Source organism: Panicum hallii, chromosome 2, assembly GCF_002211085.1.
Source record: "Panicum hallii strain FIL2 chromosome 2, PHallii_v3.1, whole genome shotgun sequence".
NCBI lineage: Eukaryota > Viridiplantae > Streptophyta > Magnoliopsida > Poales > Poaceae > Panicum > Panicum hallii.
This window is the reverse complement of record NC_038043.1, coordinates 56,462,802-56,482,002: the sequence shown is the minus strand read 5'-3', so window position 1 is coordinate 56,482,002 and position 19,201 is coordinate 56,462,802. Positions and strand designations below refer to the sequence as shown.

Genomic DNA, 19,201 nt, shown 5'->3' with positions numbered 1-19,201 from the left:
CACTTGATCCAGGGACTATCACGACGATACAGGGAGTCGGATTTCTCGATACGGGAATCCGGTTCGTTTCAGTTGGTATCAGAGCCATGCTTGACCGTAGCACGAGCCTTAGACATGGTCGGTAGATCTAGGGAAATCTATACGGTTCCATCCACTTATTATAATACCTTGGACTATTCCCCGCCGATACCTTGACTCAGTCTCCTCCACTCTTGAGTTACTCTCTTACCTACGCTGACTCAATTCTCGCGTTCCTACGCAGGGTAGCAACCGCGATGGCAACTACGATGGAGAACGTGACCCACGACCTCGCGCTGTACGAGGAGTACCACCAGCGAGGCGTCTTCAGGTGGTTCGAGCGTGTGGTGGAGCACATCGGCATCGACCTATCCTACATCAAGCTATCCCTGAAGTCGACCACTGCTCCCCCATACTACTCCAAGATGGCCACGCTCGTCGTCTTGCCCGACCCTGCAGTGCCCGCCTTCGAGGGCAAGATGATCCACAGCTTCGGCGTACTCACCGAGACCGCTGTCCAGTCAGCCGCTCGGAAGATGACGATGGAGCTGCTCGCCCAGTTCTGGCAGACCAAGTTCGCCAACTCTTCCTTCCGCCTGCTACCTCGGTCCGTCCTACCCAATGAGGATCCCGAGGCCGTCTACCTGGAGATGTACTCTGCCCCGGTTCAGGAGACCGGAGGGGACCAGCCCATGATCCACACCACCGGCTCTTACCTCTACGACCTGGACCACCTAGCTGTGAACCTCTCCTCGGAGAGCGATCAGCTACACCTGGGTTTCTACGACAGTGTGAGGCACATCCACGTCCTGCAGCACGAGATTCAGGGGTGGAACCAGCTCTACACCACGGCTCAGAGAGAGGCCCGTCGCAACCAAAGGAACTACATGGAGGCGCAAATGATGCGTCAGACAGAGACCCAGCTGAGGACGGCCGCCGAAGCCAAGCTACTCCAGGCCGAGACCGAGCTCCAGAAGCTCCGGGAGGAGAAGGCCGAGTGGAAGCTCAAGGAGAAGGACTACCTCGACACCATCAGCAAGCTCAAGGACCGAGCCACCGACAGTGAGGCCGAGTGCCGCCAGCTGCAGACTCAGGTGGACGACCAGCAGGACTTCATGACTCTACACGGCTACTTCGAGGCCAAGACCGAGGACCGGGTGAAGGAGCTGGAGACCCGGCTGGAAAGGAACAAGAAGAACATCGCTTTGCTGACCCGCACCGCCGTGTACCTCCGCGACAAGGCCGCACGCGCCTTGCAGACGTGGGAGATATCCGACTCCATCCGCGTCGACGAGATCCACGAGCTGAGGAATCAGCTACCCGAGGAGAGTCAGCCCCTGGTGAGGAAGGAGGACTTCAAGCTCATCCCCACGGAGCTTCGCCTACACCTGTGCCCCCACGAGGAGATGCCGCCCGCGATCGAGACCGAGGAGGTGGTGGAGGCCGTCGCCGCCATCGACGCCATCTTCCCGGAGGACTACCCAGAAGCATACAAGCGCGTGTTGTCCTACAAGAAGCCACGCGTCACCTTCTACTAGGGCGTGAGTTGGTGTCTTAGGTAGGAGTAGGTGTAGGTAGGTAGCCGCCGATGGTCCATTCCGGCGAGAGGTTCTCATGAGTCGTGTTTTGAGCCGATGACATGTTTCCGGCTAGCGTCCTATGATGTCACGAGTCTAGGTAGACACGATAGGAGTCACCAATCTTTTGTAAACATTCACGATGTATTCTTAGAGTGTGAGTTGGGGGTGTTATCTTGAAGGCTTTTGTGTTGACCTCGAGATAACACCGGTGATTCCTTGTACTGCCTGATTGATGTCTATGGATGTTATGACTCTTCATTCTCGTATTATTTTGTTCGATCATTATTTTCATTTTAAAACATTATCGTCTTTATTTTTGCATTTTTCTTGGGTAATTGGCATGTTTGCCTATGTGTGTATCCTTTTATTTTGGGTGGTGAGTGCCGGCGTTTACGCATGAGAACTTCCCCCTTCACTCTATACAGGAAATGTCGATCCGGAGATCTGATCGCTTGATGGCTCGTTTCGAGCAAGCCGCCCAGGAGGAAGCCGCAGCTGAGGCACGCGGACGAGGTCGCCCGTTTGGCCGTGGGCGCGGACGTGCTGCCCCAGCACGTGCCCCGGCAGCAGGGCGTGGAAGAGGCAGAGGACCTGCCCCGGGTGCCGCACCCCGCGCCTTTGGGGAGGCACGCCGTGGAGACGAAGCCGACGAGGAGGAGGTCGATGAGGAAATCGACGCTGAGCCAGCACAGCAGCCACCGCCACCACCGCCGACACTCGCAGAGATCATGGACAGGCAGACGCAGCTACTACAGCGTCTGGCCGAGTCAGTCGACCAGAGGAACCATGGGGCCAACCGCCATGGCCCGCCCGAAGAGGACCTCCAGCGCAAGATCGAGAGGTTCATCCGCCTGAAGGCCCCGACTTTCAGCTACGCCGAGGACCCCTTGGAAGCCGATGACTGGCTAAGGGTGATCGAGACCAAGTTGGACCTCACCAACTGCACCGACGAGGAGTGCGTCGCGCTCGCCGTCCACCAGCTTGAGGGTACCGCCAAGTCGTGGTGGGACAGCTACTGCGACTCCCACCATGACCCAGCACACATCTCGTGGGAGGAGTTTGCCAGGGCATTCCGTGAGCAGCACGTGCCCCGGCAAGTGATGATCCAGAAGGCTCAGGAGTTTCGTACCATGACCCAGGGTACGATGAGGGTGGAGGAGTACGAGCGTCACTTCACCAAGATGATGAGGTACGCTGCAGATGACACCAACACCGAGGAGAAGAAGCAGTTCTGGTTCCTTCGAGGACTACATCACGGCATCCGTCAGATCGTGACGGGATGCGAGTACCCATCCCTTCGCAGCTTGGTCAACCGTGCCATTGCTGTGGAGAGGGAGAGACTAGGATGGGAAGACCGTCAGCGCAGCAAGAAGCGCCAGACCGACCACCAGGTTCGAGACCGACCCTTCCAGAAGACTCGGAACGCGCCACCTCTACCACCGAGGAGCGGTTTCCGATCCGGCTCCAGTCAGCCGGGCAGGAACTTCAGTGGAGGAGGCAACCACTACTCCGGCAACAGGACCCACGGAGGACAGAACCAGGGAGGAGGCAACTACCACCGCCAGCAGCCGGCACAGAGGACCAACAGTGGCTCGACGCCGTTTGTTTGCTTCACCTGCAACAAACCGGGCCACAAGTCCTATGAGTGCCCCGAGAAGAAGACCCCGACTCCAGCTCGCGCGCCTGGCTCCACCGGCAGGCCCGCTCAAGCTCCGCGCTCTGCAGACCGTGGCCGCCTCACTCACCTAACTGAGGAGGAAGCCCGGGATGCCCCCGACGTCGTGACAGGTGAGTATCTTATCAACGGCTCTAAGGCCTTGGTGTTGTTTGACTCTGGAGCCACTTGCTCCTACATCTCTTCAAAGTGTGTTGCACAAAAATCCCTACCGATGACCCCGAGAAGCCACCCTATCATCACTAGCTCCCCGCTGGGGGATCATAGGTGCACACTAGCATGTAAAGGAGTGAAGATCATGATTCAGGGACTGCCGTTCACAGCCGATCTGACAGTACTGCCGTCAGAAGGGATAGATGTTATTTTGGGAATGGATTGGTTGACAGCACATAAGGGTGTCATATCTTGCTCGCCCAGGTTGGTGACCCTGGAGCACCCCAGTGGGAAGAAGGTCGAAGTGGAACCGTTGAAGTCCCGAGATGTACCTCAGGTGTACAATCTGAACAGCCTGGAGAAGAGGACACTTGAAGATGTGCCAGTAATTTGCGAGTATCCTGATGTGTTTCCCGAGGAGCTACCGGGACTACCACCGGACAGGGATGTCGAGTTCGTGATTGACCTTGTGCCAGGGACGGCACCGATCGCGAAGCGACCCTACCGCATGTCCGCGGAAGAACTCACCGAGTTGAAGAATCAGTTGAAGGATCTGCTGGATAAACAGTATATCAGGCCTAGTGCATCGCCATGGGGATCACCCGTGTTGTTCGTAAGAAAGAAGGACGGAACCATGAGGCTATGCATCGACTACCGATCGCTGAACGCCGTGACCATCAAGAACAAGTACCCGTTACCCAGAATCGATGATCTGCTTGACCAGTTGAGAAAGGCCAAATTCTTCAGCAAGATCGATCTGAGATCCGGATACCATCAGATGAAAATCCGGGAGAACGATATCCCAAAGACAGCATTCGTGACCAGATACGGCCAGTACGAGTTCACTGTAGTATCTTTCGGACTGACCAACGCACCCGCCTACTTCATGAATATGATGGACAAGGTGTTCATGGAAGAACTGGACAAGTTCGTCGTAGTCTTCATCGACGACATCTTGATCTACTCCGAGACAGCCGAAGAACACGCTGAGCATCTGAGGGTAGTACTCGAGAGGTTAAGACAGAACCAGCTGTATGCTAAGTTCAGCAAGTGCGAGTTTTGGCTAGAGAAGGTTGCCTTCCTAGGCCACGTGTTGACTGCCGAAGGGGTTGCCGTAGATCCCGAGAAGATCGAAGCAGTGTCCGAGTGGCAACAGCCGAAGAGCGTTACCGACATTCGAAGCTTCCTGGGTTTGGCAGGTTACTACCGACGATTCATCGAGAACTTTTCCAAGATTGCCAAGCCTATGACCGAGCTACTCAAGAACAACGTACCGTTCGTATGGTCATCCAAGTGCGAAGCTAGCTTCCAAGAGCTCAAGTCCCGACTTACTACCACTCCAGTCCTCACCCTTCCGGACATCCGTAAGGGCTTCGTCGTCTATTGTGACGCTTCTCGTCAAGGCCTGGGTTGTGTGCTGATGCAAGATGGCAAAGTTGTGGCGTATGCCTCCCGACAGTTGCGGAAACACGAAGAAAACTACCCTACCCACGACCTTGAACTCGCAGCTGTAGTACACGCCTTGAAGATTTGGAGGCACTACCTCATTGGCAACAAGTGCGATATCTATACCGACCACAAGAGCCTAAAGTATTTCTTTACTCAGGCAGAGCTGAATATGAGACAGAGGAGATGGTTAGAACTGATCAAGGACTACGACCTAAACATCCAGTATCACCCCGGCAAAGCTAACGTCGTAGCGGACGCCTTGAGTAGGAAACACTATTGCAGCAATCTGCTAGTTCGAGAGGAACAGCCTACTCTGTGCGATGAACTCGAGAGACTGAAGCTGGAAATAGTAGAACAAGGGCACCTGAACACAATGTCAGTCAAGTACGATCTGGAAGATCGAATCAGGCAAGCACAGCGACGATGCCCGGAACTTCAGAAGCTCAAGCGAGCAATGCGAGACGGGAAAGCGACCGACTACCGGGTCGACGACCAAGGGACCATATGGCTGAAAGATCGCATATGTGTACCTCAGGATCAAGGGATCCGTGCCGAGATTCTGGATGAAGCGCATAACTCCAAGTACACCATACACCCGGGATGTACAAAGATGTACCAAGACCTAAGGAACCGTTTCTGGTGGAATGACATGAGAACGGACATAGCCGAGTTCGTGGCTAAATGCGATATTTGTAGAAGAATCAAGGCAGAGCACCAGCGCCCTGCCGGTCTGCTGAAACCACTTGACATTCCCGTATGGAAGTGGGACGACATTTGCATGGACTTCATAACAGGGTTACCCCGGACTCTGAAGGGCAATGACTCCATTTGGGTAATCGTCGATCGCCTAACCAAAGTGGCGCATTTCATCCCCGTCAAGACCACGTACCCCGTGAGCCGGCTATCCGAGTTGTACATAGAGAACATTCTGAAACTCCACGGAGCACCACGAAGCATAGTATCAGATCGAGGCCCTCAGTTCACCGCAAAGTTCTGGCAGAGTTTGCACAAGTCCCTAGGGACCCAGCTAGATTACAGCACCGCCTTTCATCCCCAAACCGACGGGCAGACCGAGAGAGTGAACCAGATACTCGAGGACTTGCTTAGAGCATGTGTGCTAGCCTACGGCAGTGATTGGGAGAAGAGTTTGTCTTATGCTGAGTTCACGTACAACAACAGCCATCAGGCCAGTTTGCGAATGTCACCTTTCGAGGCACTTTACGGCAGAAAATGCAGAACCCCGCTGATGTGGTCAGAAACCGGAGAGAGATCGTATTTTGGTCCCGACTCTATATTAGAGGCCGAAGAGAATGTCGCCAAGATCAGGGAGAACCTGAAGATAGCGCAGAGCAGACAGAAGAGCTACGCCGATAAGAGGAGGAGAGACCTCTCGTTCGAGGTCGGAGACCATGTATACCTGAAGGTGTCACCACTCCGAGGCACCAAGAGGTTTCACGTCAACGGGAAGCTAGCCCCGAGGTTCGTTGGACCGTATCCGATCATCCAAAGGATCGGAGGGTTAGCGTACAAACTGGAGCTACCAGAAGAGCTTGCTGGAGTACACCCGGTTTTTCACGTATCCCAGCTACGCAAATGCTTACGAGTACCGGATGAGACAATACCCCCAGAAGCAGTGGACTTGCAAGAAACGCTCGAGTATGTTGAGTACCCCGTGAAGATTCTAGCCCGGGCAGATAAGGAGACTAGAAGGACCTCCATTCCTTATTGTAAGGTTCTCTGGAGTAATCACACTGAACGGGAAGCCACTTGGGAGAAGGAGTCCGATTTGAAAGAGAAATACCCACACCTTTTCGAGGACCAGGTAAACCTTTAATCTCGGGGACGAGATTCTTGTGAGGGGGGGAGTCTGTAACATTCCGTGTTAAAAACTTATGGGAATTACTTAACAAAATTCGTGGATTTCAAAAACTTTCGTGTGTAAACATGATTTGGATGGTTATTACATTTTACTTGAACTGGATTTTCAAATTTGTTTGATTCTTTCGAGTGAGATTTGAATTTGAAAGTGCCATTCAAATTCAAATCGATTTGCTAACCCCTCACACCCTAGTGGGCCGCCTGTCCACCAGCCCGCGCAACCAAGCCCAGCCGCTCCTCCCTTCTTTCCTCTCTTCTTTCCCACGCGAGCCGGCCCAACACCCCGGCCCAGTCCAGCCTCGCGAACCCCCGCGACGCCCCGTCTCCTTTCACCCGGGGCAGCTGACAAGCGGGTCCCGCTTGCCAGCTTTCCCCTTCCTCCCGACGCCCACGCCCCCGGTCCTCTCCCGCTCGCCCGCGTCGCCGTTCGCCGCCGCTCCGCGACAAGGCGCCGTAACCGCCTGCCTCTCCCTTTTCCCCTTTCTTCCCCGGCCGCGGCCCCGCTCCCCTTGCGTCACCCGACAGCCGCGCGCCTCCCTGTCCCCGCTCCGCGACAGCCGCTGCGACCGCCCGCGCGCGCTCCACCTTTCCCCCGCCTCGGCCGCCCGCGCTGCCGAGCCCTAGCCCCCGCTACAGCCGCTCGATGGCCGCCGCGTGGCCGTGGCACGGACGCCGGGCATCACCGCCCTCGGCGCCCGAGCCCGCGCCACAAACCCTAGACCGCCCCATAAGAAGCCTCGGCCGCCACCCCAAAAACCCTAGCCGCCCGAGCCTTGCCCTCTTCCACCGCCGCCGTAGCCCGAGGAGAAGAGAGAGGAGCAGAGGGAGGAGGAGAAGTGCTGCGCGAGGAGGAGCCGTGGACGACTACACCGCCGCCGCCCGGAGCTGCTCGAGGAGGAAGACGCCGTCCCACGCCGGAGCTTCACCGAGCCGGCGCCCCCGATCGTCTACGTCGACGTTGCAGCGCACCCCGCACGGCACCGACCCGCCTGCGTCGCCTCACCGCAGCCCCAAGTTCCCCCTTCCTCGGCCCCTCCGGTGAGCACCTCGGCCGCCGTATCCCCTTTTCCTTCCCCCACTGCTGCCGGCTAAGCCGAGGAACCCTCTGTAGAGGCCGTAGGAATTCCCGTCCCTCCGGCCGCCGTGCCGCTTTTCCCTGCAGGAGCCCGTCGCGCCGCTTCTTCTCCCGCAACCGCCGTCGCCTTTCCGCCGCCGCCGTCGTGCTGCGGGCCCGGAGCGCCGGTGCCCCGCGCACGGCACGGCCGCGCCGCGGTCCTGGGCAGCCAGGCACCGCGCGCGCGTGAGCACACCCCGACCGAGCCCGAGCCGTGCTGCTGCCCCGCTCCGCGACCGCCCGCGCCACGGCTCCGCCGTGCGCGTCCACCCGCGACGTGAACGCGACGTCGCGTTCGCGTCGCGACACGGCCTTTGGGACTTTTCCCCGAGCACCTCTCGGGCGCCCTCTCACACGCACACACGCGCACACACACACGCGTCTGCCACACCGGACCCGAGCCCCGCCACACCGGATCCCCACCGTCGCCGACGCCTGGGCCCGCCTTGTCAGAGAGGAGAAGGACGCGACGCCGCCGGCCCGCGAGGAGCGGAAGATGAAGCGCCGGCCCAGCCAGAAGAGAGGAGGAGGAGGGGAAGAGAAGGCCCAGCCCACGAAGGGAGGAAGCCAGCCCGCGGAGGGAGCCGAGCCAAGACGAGCCGAGCCGAGCTTAGCGCTCGCGTAGCCCACCTGCCGAGCCGGCCTGCTGAGCCGCAGGCCGAGCTGAACCCCGAGCCGCACCACGCACTTAGCCGGGCCTCGAGCCGGCCCACTACCTTTCGGCCCATTTAAAAACCGAACCCTTTTCCGTTTTACCACCCCCGGCCTGAACCGTGGGGCCCGTCTGTCAGCCTCGGGCTGAGGCTGACCGGTGGGGCCCCTTGACCGCTGACCTAGCCCTGACCGTTGACCGTTGACCGGTCAACGTTGACCGGTCAACGCTGACGTCAGCAGGGCCCACTGCTGACGTCATCTTTCCGGGACCCCTCTGCTGACGTCATGCTGACGTCATGCTGACGTCAGCATGCCACGTGGCACATCCAGGTGCTGCCACGTGTCCCTGTTTTTCTGGTTTTCTTTTCTGAAAATCCTTTATTAATTTCAGAAATAGGTTTTTCCGTAGAAAATTCATAATAAATTATCCGGACCTCCGAAAATTATGAAACCAGTTTCATAATTCTTCTAAAAACATGAGCTACCTGTTAGAGTAGGTTTTGTGATGATTTGGATCTTATTTGCAACCTTTTGTGCACTTTTGCACTTTGGACCCTACTCTTACTCGTATTTACGAATAGGACCCGTCCGCGAGGAGCTGACCGACGACCAGGACTACCCGGAGACTCAGGAGGACTTCGAGGAGACGCCAGGTTCACGCCCATCTACGAATTGAACTCCTATTAGACATTTGCTTGTAGACATGCTATTGCTGTATGTGTATATGTATGTATATATCGAGATAAACCTGCATGGCCTCTTTACGACCCATATTCCTTGACAACCCATCTTGGATTGTTTATTATATAATATACCTTGTAAATCCTTGGAAGTGTATGTGTGGGTTATGGTTGGATAGTCTTGGCGTGCGTGAAGTGGTTTTCTTCAGGAGTTGGTGATTAGGGCATAGCCGGGAGTGGGCGACCTAACTCGATCGTGGATCGAGGGCTTGGGGTGTGTATCTTGGCACACCCTACGGAGTACCTGTGGCGGGTACAATTTTGTTACGTATTGAGGTGTTTGGGGCACCCGTTAAGGGTGCAGTTGCGGACCACCGTGGTGGATACGCGTGTGACGAAGATGCCCGCTCCGGCAGATAAGGACCGAGTGAGAGTAACCATGACTTGTGGGACTTTGTAAGCGTGCACACCACTTACCCATTATGAGGGTGGGCCCGGTCCGGACTTAGCAAGCGCGGTACCAAGCCGGTAGGAGGATCGAGTATCGGTGCAGGGGAAGGAGGTGCTGACCTCACGTTCCCCGAGACGCATGGGAGGCTTCACAGTCCCGGGGCGACCTCTCGCGAGGGGATGCGCCCAAGACCCGGGAAAGCCGGATGGTGCCGTGGCTCCTATTTCCGTTTCGTAGACCGGTGTATCGTATACTAGTCGGCTGATCTCCGGCTAGTGTCGATTCGAGTGGGACCAGGTGTACAACCCCTGCAGGGTGAAAACTATACGTATAGCCGCGTCCTCGGTTATGGACATCCCTACTCCTCTGTTGCTCTTATTAGATAGTGTTACTCATGATTTCTACCTCCCTCTAGAATGTTGTCCTGCCAGGGGGCAGTTGAGATGCGAGGAGAGGGAGTTCTCGCATCGACTTGGTGGTGTTGGAAGGTGTGTGTGACCGGGAGTCCGGAATGCCGGAAGAGCCCGAGTCGGGAATGAAAGGAGATGTGTATTCTTATATTGCATTATATTGCATGCATAGGGAACCCCCAGCTTTACCCTTGAACTCTGTTATATCCGTAGTATAGACCACATAAAGCTTGCATACGGATGGTGACGTGAACCTATCCCATTCCTTGGGGATAGCCTGGTACGATGCAGGATCCGACCCGGAATTCGACCCCAACGACGACGGATGGTACGACTGAGGCCCGAGCTACGCTCAAGTCGCCTGTGGAGGTGGAACCCGAAGACGGAGGACGGCCGAAGACCTAGCTACCGCTATGCGTTTCCTGCTTGTTCGAATTAGCCGAAAGGCTTGTAATAAATTCCGTACTACAGATCCTCTGGATTTATGTAATAATTAAACCCGTGATTGACCTTTTTATGAGCATGACTGTGATATTATGCCTGAAATGAGTTCTGTATGTGATAGCACTTGATCCAGGGACTATCACGACGATACAGGGAGTCGGATTTCTCGATACGGGAATCCGGTTCGTTTCAGTATGCGTGGGAAGCACTAGCAGGAGAAGTTTTGCTTGCCTGCAACCTCTGTCGGGCCACTTATGCATACGCGAGAGGAAGGCGACCCCCCAAATCCCTCTACCTGATGACACGCAAGCATATATCATGGCCCCCTGCATACGTGGCCTCCTCCCTGTCTGCTAGCTAGCTGCTGCTGTTCCTGGTCAGTTTGTTTCCCCCTCCGATCCCCTGCCAACATAATTGCCAAATCGATCGACCGCCCATGGAGATCGATGGCGAGCTCGATCGATCGTCGATCGCTGACAAAGCAGTTAGCACTTAGCAGTGCCCGGCTGTTGCGCGGTCGATGAGCTCGCAGGCCACGGCCCAACAAACTAGCTGTAGCCGTCCCCGTACGTCCTGGCTGCCGGCCGGCGAGACGTACGCATGCACGTACTGCTAGCATTTGGCAGGCAGCAGTAGTTACGTCGCCGGCTCTTTGCTTTGTCAGTTGATTAATGATTAGGGGCAGAGAATCCCCTGAGGAGTTGTTTTAAGAAGGAAGATGCTAGCTGCGTCTCCAAGGAGAGGCCGCACTATGCATATGCAAATATGCAACACGCCAAGATGACCTAACACGCACGGCTAGATAGCACTATAGATGACCTAGCACGCACGACTAACCAAGCAATCAAGCAAGCACGCCCGTTCCAATTCCAATATAATGCATGCCTTTGACACAGCTGAGCCCTGATCGATCGGCGTGCGTGCGCGGCGGACGGCGACCACACCGCCGCCGGCCACGGAAGAAGAGGAGGAAGAAGCCCGGCGAACTTTTCGGCCGGGCACGGCGCGATTAGCCAGGAGGAGAGCGGCGCTGAAACCCTGGTGGATCTCACGGGATACACACGCAAACGCTTGAATGGGTTGCGTATCGGCAGCGGACGCGGGGAATTGGATGGATGGATGGATGGATGGACAGCGAGAGTGGGAGATCGATCGCGACGACGGGCGGCGGAGCCGGATCGGGAGTGTTTCGCTTTGCGCTTGAGTGCGGAGGCCTCGCTCCCATACCCATCATCTGTGATCGATCGTGCGATCTCATCCAGCAAATTTCTGACCGTTTACCCGACGACGCCACCACCTGCTGCCGTCAAATCAATTTATTGGGATAGGATCAGAGTAGGAGTACTTGCGTTGCGTGATGGGTACCGGCTGATGACACGACAACGTACGTGGATTATTACCGATTTCTTCGTTCCTTGGTCGATGTCCACGGATGGGAATGTTTTATACGTCAGCTAAATAATTAATTACGTACAATATTATTCTAATTTATTTTATTAATTTTTTGGCTCGATCCAATAACTTAAAGCAAATATAGCTTGCATTCCTTTTATTTTTTAAAAAGAAAGAAATCTTGGAGTTGCCACGCGGCCCACTTTAGTTTAGCTTGTCCTGATTTAAAAAATAGGGATTTTCATTTGAAACCGTGCTTACATCCGGATGCCGTTCGAAACTGTGCAGAATGCATCCCGGTTTTGTCGGGAAAAATAAAAGAAAAGAAAAGGGAGCAGCTGCTGCCGTGGGCTGCTTTTTCCGTGGAACATTTGTTTGTTTTTGGGTTTTACTGAAAACCATCATCTCTCGGTGCGGCTGCCGAACTCAATTCGGGCCGCGCCTGACAAGCAACTGTGATGCCCTTTGGGCCCAACTTACTAGCTGGTTTGAGCCCACTGTCAGGCTTCCCTTGCCGCCCGTTTCCCAGTTCAACTCAGACATCGATGGCCCATCTTTACGGAAAGCCCGTGAACTGGCCCCCGAGTTGAAGGCAGTGGCCACTGCGACGGCGACACCCCTGACTGAATTGAGCGAGCATCATGACCTCCATTGGTCGCGCTGGGAAAAGCACCCCCACGCCACGCGCACCATGATACGCCCCGCCGCCGCCGGGCAGGCCACGCCTGAAAAGCTCACGAATCCAATTCCCCGACAGGAGCGACGCTCGATGGACGCTCACAGCTCACACAGTAGCTCCAATGGAGAAGAGCGTCACGAGTCGGCATCCGCGCACAAAGCACCAGTGGAGGGTACACCCAGCCGGCCAGTCGCTCCCTGCCTCCCTGGTGGTGGTGGAGCACTCGTTCCTGATCTGATCCGTGACGGCTTCGCTCGACTCGGATGCTGCTAGTGCCGACAAAATGCCAGCTTCAACTGAGCCTCGTCAGTCGTCTGAGCACGCCAACCGATAACTGTTTTCCTAATAGCGTAGCGGCATCCCCAGATCGCCCAGCTGGCCGTGCTGTTCTTCTTGATGCTCTTGTCTGGAGTAAACAACTGCCGACATCCATGGCATCTCTCTTTACAATCCCACGAGCAGCTGAGCACTGAGCCCGTGAGCATGCACTGACCTCTGCGGCACCACCAACCACAGGCACAGAGCATCCTCCATGTCTGCTTCCGAAAAGCAGAGCGATCGAATTTATCCCAAACAAAGTTAGCTCCTCAGCAGCAATCATCACGCCTGCATTTTCATGCTCCTCCTTTTAGTTTGAACGATGACTCTGTTTTTGCGCTACGCGGCACACATCTAGTAGTTCCTCTCCAACTACCGATCGTGGTCAAAGTAGTTAAAAATTGCAAATTAGTAACCCAGCGTTATCATGATGAGCAGTAAAACCGGTAGTAAAGCAAGTGCCTTTCACTACCTTTCCGGGACTATAAATACCTAGGCGCCTTCCTTAAACTAGCAAGAATCCAGGCCAGCAAAGTTGCGTCGAACTTTAGCCTCCCCCGGCCGGCCGGTTGCGCTCCGACAGATGGCATCGAAGGCCGTCCTCCTCTTGGCGGCCGCCGCGGTCGCGGCGGCGTGCGTGCTCGCCACCTCGGAGGCCAGGCTCGGCAAGCTGGGCCGGCTCGTCATCACCGGCGTCGTGCCCTGCAACACCGGCAGCCTCATCGACATCGCCACCTCGCCCGCGTTCCCGAGTACGTGATCACCAGTTCAGTCGTCAGCTCTGCTCACTCCTGGAGCTAGTACGTACGTAGTAGCTTCTCGGCTCACGCCAAGGTCTTGTTGGTTGTTTCTTCCTGTTGTTCTGCAGACGCGGACGTGGAGCTGCGGTGCGCGGGCAAGGTGGTGGCCGGCGCGACCACCAACACCAACGGGTCCTTCGCCATGGAGCTGGACATGACGAGCGCGCTGGCGGCATTCATCGGCGGGTGCACGCTGGTGGTGGACACGCCGCTCGTCAAGTGCAACGCCGACCTCGCCGACGTCGGGAGCCTCGTCTCCTACCTGCAGGGCCCGCTCACGCGCCTGCTCGGCGGCATCTTCCACCTCTTCCCCGCCGGCTTCTCCTTCCACGCCCGGCGAAATTAGTGGGGATTATCGTCTCAGCGTGCGTGATGATCTCACATGCATGTCGTTCTCTCGTCTACTGTCTCTCTAGTTCTCTACCCAACCTGCCTGGGAATAGTTGCTGTGCTTGTACTCTACACTGCAGTGGATATGGTGGTGATCTCCGTAAGTCAAAAGGTTGTTCGTTGTTGTGGGAGATACAAACGTTTCTAGGTACATATGCTACGCAAGATTGCCGGTATTAAGTAACAAGCAAACTAAATAGTCGGGACAATTCTCATACTTATATATAATTTAAGAACCTTATTGGCAGCAGTAGTCCTGCTACCTGCTATTTTTTTTTGTGATCGTGTCTGATCACGTTTTTCATTAAGAGGGTCCTGCTACCTGCTATTAACCGCATGTTTTTGGACATTCTCTCTGGATACTACATATGCACTTCCTCTGTTAATCTCCTTTTCGCAAACGGTAGGCTACTAGCTCCATGTTAATTCCCGGGATCAACTAGATAGAGGGCCGTCCTTAATTCGTAGGAAGATTCATCCAAGTTCTGAAGTTTTTTGTACCATCTTCTGCATGACTAGGATCAATACTGTTTGGCCAACATTCTTTTCTGAAGATAAACCTGCCCACAGCATGTATCGTCGTTCTGAATGATCCCTTTTTCTCCAACCTTCCCATTCTTCATTTGAATAATCTCATCTACCATAGTAAAGAAGGATGTTTTACTGATGATGATTGTTGCTTTGCTTGGAAGAGAATCTCTTGTTATGCATTTAGTAAAGCGGCACTCGCTAGTGGTTTAAGCACCAACATGTCTTGAGTTAGCCTTTTAGCTGACACTAGAATTTTTTTTTTTCGTGAACGACTCGTGAAAGGTGCACTGTAAACAAAGGGATCCTTTCGTTCTTGCTTTGCATAAAAGACTAGAAAGAACGTAAAGGCAAAAGAAGAAGAAGAAAGAAAGAAATAGCACCCCCAAAAGTTCAGTCTGGCATGCGCCCATACCTAACTGCAGCACTGCTTTTTAGCAATTCACTTTCAACCTCACTTTGCTGACTGACTAAAACCTCTGAAGCTAACTTCTGAATTCAGTTACCATGATGCCAGAAGATACGATTTGTCAAAATAAAAGAGAGGAGAAAGGGGGCAGAAACAAAAGCAAGGGCGATTCGCATTGGTTCAGTATAATCACAGTGGTTAGCTATTCATCCTGCACATTTGCAGTCAGCCAGTCACTCCCCAGCACCACCCTTTTGCCGTCAGAAATGCAGAAAGACGATACAAGTTCATGGATATCCGCACTAATCGGGCCGATAACATTAAAATCAGGAGATCTGATCAAACTAGATCTGCCTTCAGGTTAACATATAAACACGCATGCACACTCTTAACTGAAGACTAGTCCCAGCTACGCGCAGTGAGACTGAACAGCTAGCGCACAACCGCTTCTCCAGTCGTACCCATGGCCATGGCGTCCAAAAGGTGTAGGGGCCTCCTGTTGGTGATCGGGGTCGCCGTAGCGAGCGTGCTCGCGTCTGGCGCGCCGCCTGTCCAGCCGCCGCGTATCCAGGCCGACGTCGTCGTGATGGGCTTCGTGCCCTGCAACGATGGCACTTCCATGAGAACGGGCTCTGCTCCAGGGTTCGCAGGTAACCGTTCACTTGCTTTTAGATTGGTGCCCGATTTTTTCATGAGCTGTCGTATATATAGACAGACGTGCGCTGATCCCAAGCAAAGCTTTCTTCTCTGCGCGTGAAGCGAAGTGAATGTGTTGCCATGGCGTGTGCAGGCGCGGTGGTGCAGCTGCGGTGCACGGACGGCGCCGACCTGTCGGCGAACGCGACGACGGACGGCAAGGGTAGGTTCCGCATGGCGGTGAACACGACGGTGGCGCCGTCGAGCGTGGCAGGCCACTGCGAGCTCGTGGTGGGCACCCCGCTTGCCTCCTGCAACGCGACGCTCCCAGCGTCCGGGACGCTCCGCTCCGGCCTCCGGCTCCTCGTCAGCATGGTCTTCTTCCCCCGGGGCTTCTCCTACGTCGCGCCGTCAGCTTAGTTTAAACGAAATGGGTTCACCTGCCTTCGTTCGCACTACAAGAAGCCCCATGAATTCGATCCGGAGGTGATTTGGAGCTACTTGTGCCCGACTTAACTGATAAAAGTGACGGAAATATCAAATAGTAAATAAAATTTAGAACTTATTAGTGTCCAATAAAGCGGGGAAATTAAAAAATTTCTACATGGCGTGTGTGCGATGTATGTTGTCGCAGAAGGCAGCTCCACGAAATGATTCCGGGACGACACATTAAGCAGCATTTATTTTTCTAAAAAACTTTCCTCGGCATGCTAACGTCTCTAGACTCTAGGGCATGTTTACTTCACCTCAAACTCTGCCCCACCTGAAAATAAGCAGATCGTGGTGCACAGTAGAAAATGTGCGGCACAGTTTAATCAGTGTTTGGCAAGATGCTGGGCCATTTCTCTTGCAAAGGCAGATCTTGCCAGGCCTTGGCAAGAGAAATGGCCCAGCCCACCCACGATGCACTTCTAACCCATCGTATTTAACCTCCGCGCTCCCATCCCGCACTAGAACCCTAGCTCCCGTCTCTGCCGCCGCCGCAACCGCCGTCGTCTCCACCGCCGCCGCGGTCACACAACAATGGTAACCTCGCCTCTTCGTCATCTTCTTCAGAATTCCGAGACTAACGTCACGACAACCCCATCCTGTCGCCGTAGGGTATCGACCTCGTCGCCGGCGGCCGCAACAAGAAGACCAAGCGCACAGCGCCCAAGTCCGACGATGTCTACCTCAAGCTCCTCGTCAAGGTCAGCCCCTCTCCCGACCCTGCGCTCTAACCCCATCGCCACTTAATTACTGATCCGGGGTTCCGATTTGACGCGATTCGCTCCTCGCACGCAGCTCTACCGCTTCCTGGTTCGAAGGGCAAAGAGCAACTTCAACGCCGTGATCCTCAAGCGGTTGTTCATGAGCAAGACCAACCGCCCGCCGCTCTCGATGCGCCGCCTAGTAAAGTTCATGGAGGGCAAGGTAGATATCTACCTTGTCGTGCCGTTTTGGTCCGCACCTGTGATGTGAGACGAGCTTTTCTTACTTACTGAGGTCTGACTGTGCCTCGTGGGATTGTAGGGTGACCAGATCGCTGTGATCGTGGGCACCGTGACCGACGACAAGAGGATCATTGAGGTTCCGGCGATGAAGGTAACCGCGCTCAGGTTCACCGAGACGGCGAGGGCCAGGATCATCAATGCCGGTGGCGAGTGCCTCACCTTCGACCAACTTGCACTCCGTGCACCGCTCGGACAAAACACGGTACAGCTTTTTAAGTCCGCAATTCACCTGCAGCTTGCTATCAATGATGCTTTATATTCTTCAGTGTTTCATTTAAGCATCAATGCCTGAGAATTTGTTTTATTTCTTTTACAAGTTAGGCTGACATCTAGATTGCAGAAGACAATTCTGTTTAGTCAGACTAGTAACTGTGTTATGCGCCCCTAGATGAATGATTCTAAATCTGATCAGTGGGTGGGTTTCAACCGAGCAATTATTTTGTGTTAGATCACATTCGATTCATGGATAGTTCATGTAGTTATCGAGTAGTTTTGCTAATTGATAAGAGATTGCACCCGTTACCCTCTTCTTGGTGTGTTTCCACAAGCCAAGGAGATAAAACAGGTGCATACAACTACATGGTTGGCTTACCAGCCCATTGCATTTGCTTATTGTTGCCCTGGTGTCAAATGGTCCAACTGAAATTAGTTTGTTTGCTGAAATGAAAGTATCCTAATGTGAACAGGGACACATACATGCATGTTTGATTTTGAGATCTCTAATTTGATTCAAGGCTATCCCGTCATTAGTTCATGTAGTTAGTCAATAGTTATGCCAATTGACAAGAGATTGCATCCGTTACCCTCTTCTTGGCGTGTTTCCACAAGCCAAGGAGATAAAACAGGTGCATACAACTACATGGTTGGCTTACCAGCCCATTGCATTTTCTTATGGTTGCCCTGGTGTCAAATGGTCCAACCGAAATTGGTTTGTTGAATGAAATGAAATTATCCTAGTGTGAATAGGAACACGTACATGATTGTTTAATTTGTAAATTTCTTATTCAAATGTTACTGCCTCACTAGTTGTTACTTTCGAAGTGCTGCCCACTACATTAGACCTGTGATGGAAACTTGGCAGGAAAATCCTTATCTTTCTGAAGAGAGATTTCCAAATTTTCACATGAGATAGCTCTTTAAAGTGCATATATTTATATGGTTGGCATACCAACCAGGTTGCCCTGGTGTCCAATGCTTGGACCAAGATGTGTTTTCTTTTGTCTGTAACTTATCCCTACGATTGAATAGAAATATTAAGTTATTATTCCAAATTTTCTCATGAGATAGCTCTTTTAAGTTATGATTTCAACTGTTGCTGGCTGTTTCACGTAGTATCATTTGTGCAATGAAAGTGAACGTGCAACCAACTACATTATGTTTCCTGAACAGTGCCACTCAATTTAGATATGTACTGTTCACATTGGAATGGTAGTATGCTGTGTACTGATGCAAACGGAATCAACGCAATGCATGCCAAATCATGCTACGACTCCGTGTGTATTGACTGGAAATGTATTTCTACTTATTATTATGAATACAAGATTGGTTGTTGTCTGTCATTTATTCTTCTTGAACCTGTCCAGAGTTCGATTTTATCTAGCTGTCCTCATAAGTTACTACTTGTCAATAGGTTCTCCTGAGGGGTCCTAAGAATGCCAGGGAGGCTGTTAAGCACTTTGGCCCCGCACCTGGAGTCCCACACAGCCACACCAAGCCTTATGTTCGCTCAAAGGGAAGGAAATTTGAGAAGGCTAGAGGAAGGAGGAACAGCAGGGGCTTCAAGGTCTAAGTGGCTGATATCAGCTAAATCCATGTCATATTGCTCTTATCAGCTACAAATCACTGTTTTGGTGCTAGACTTGCACTGCTTTAGATGTCAGAATCATATGTTATTACCGGATTGCAGACCCAATCAAATTTTGCTCTTTCTTTTTGGACCATATGACTTGTGTTTGTCAGCCAGTTACGAATGTACTTTCTCATATCATTACGAGTGATAACCATTTGGAAGTCTAGCAGTTAGGGCTTCATGAAGTAACCTTTCGCATTA

At 53.6% G+C, this 19,201-nt stretch overlaps 4 protein-coding genes across 5 annotated transcripts; all 4 read left to right on the top strand.

Annotated features, from left to right (window-relative positions):
* Nucleotides 1-2,192: 2,192 nt before the first annotated feature.
* Nucleotides 2,193-9,353, top strand: LOC112879864. Of its 2 annotated transcripts, none has more exons than XM_025944280.1 (2): nt 2,193-3,386; nt 9,103-9,353. In XM_025944280.1, the coding sequence occupies exons 1-2, from the start codon at nt 2,327-2,329 to the stop codon at nt 9,195-9,197; spliced, it is 1,155 nt and encodes a 384-aa protein (XP_025800065.1). In that variant the 5' UTR covers nt 2,193-2,326; the 3' UTR covers nt 9,198-9,353. The 2 variants fall into 2 exon arrangements, 1 of the variants encoding a protein (XP_025800065.1); XR_003226202.1 differs by lacking the exon at nt 2,193-3,386 and adding an exon at nt 7,127-7,791.
* Nucleotides 9,354-13,403: 4,050 nt separating this feature from the next.
* LOC112882106 (phylloplanin-like) lies at nt 13,404-14,432 on the top strand. The gene is made up of 2 exons (XM_025947098.1): nt 13,404-13,647; nt 13,764-14,432. The coding sequence occupies exons 1-2, from the start codon at nt 13,479-13,481 to the stop codon at nt 14,039-14,041; spliced, it is 447 nt and encodes a 148-aa protein (XP_025802883.1). The 5' UTR covers nt 13,404-13,478; the 3' UTR covers nt 14,042-14,432.
* Nucleotides 14,433-15,400: 968 nt separating this feature from the next.
* LOC112882824 (phylloplanin-like) lies at nt 15,401-16,279 on the top strand. Its single transcript, XM_025947973.1, has 2 exons — nt 15,401-15,672; nt 15,813-16,279. Exons 1-2 carry the CDS (start codon nt 15,486-15,488, stop codon nt 16,076-16,078), a joined length of 453 nt encoding a protein of 150 aa, XP_025803758.1. The 5' UTR covers nt 15,401-15,485; the 3' UTR covers nt 16,079-16,279.
* A 255-nt stretch (nt 16,280-16,534) lies between these two features.
* LOC112882823 (60S ribosomal protein L18-3) lies at nt 16,535-19,189 on the top strand. The gene is made up of 5 exons (XM_025947972.1): nt 16,535-16,684; nt 16,759-16,848; nt 16,943-17,071; nt 17,171-17,353; nt 18,782-19,189. Exons 1-5 carry the CDS (start codon nt 16,682-16,684, stop codon nt 18,938-18,940), a joined length of 564 nt encoding a protein of 187 aa, XP_025803757.1. The 5' UTR covers nt 16,535-16,681; the 3' UTR covers nt 18,941-19,189.
* Nucleotides 19,190-19,201: the final 12 nt, after the last annotated feature.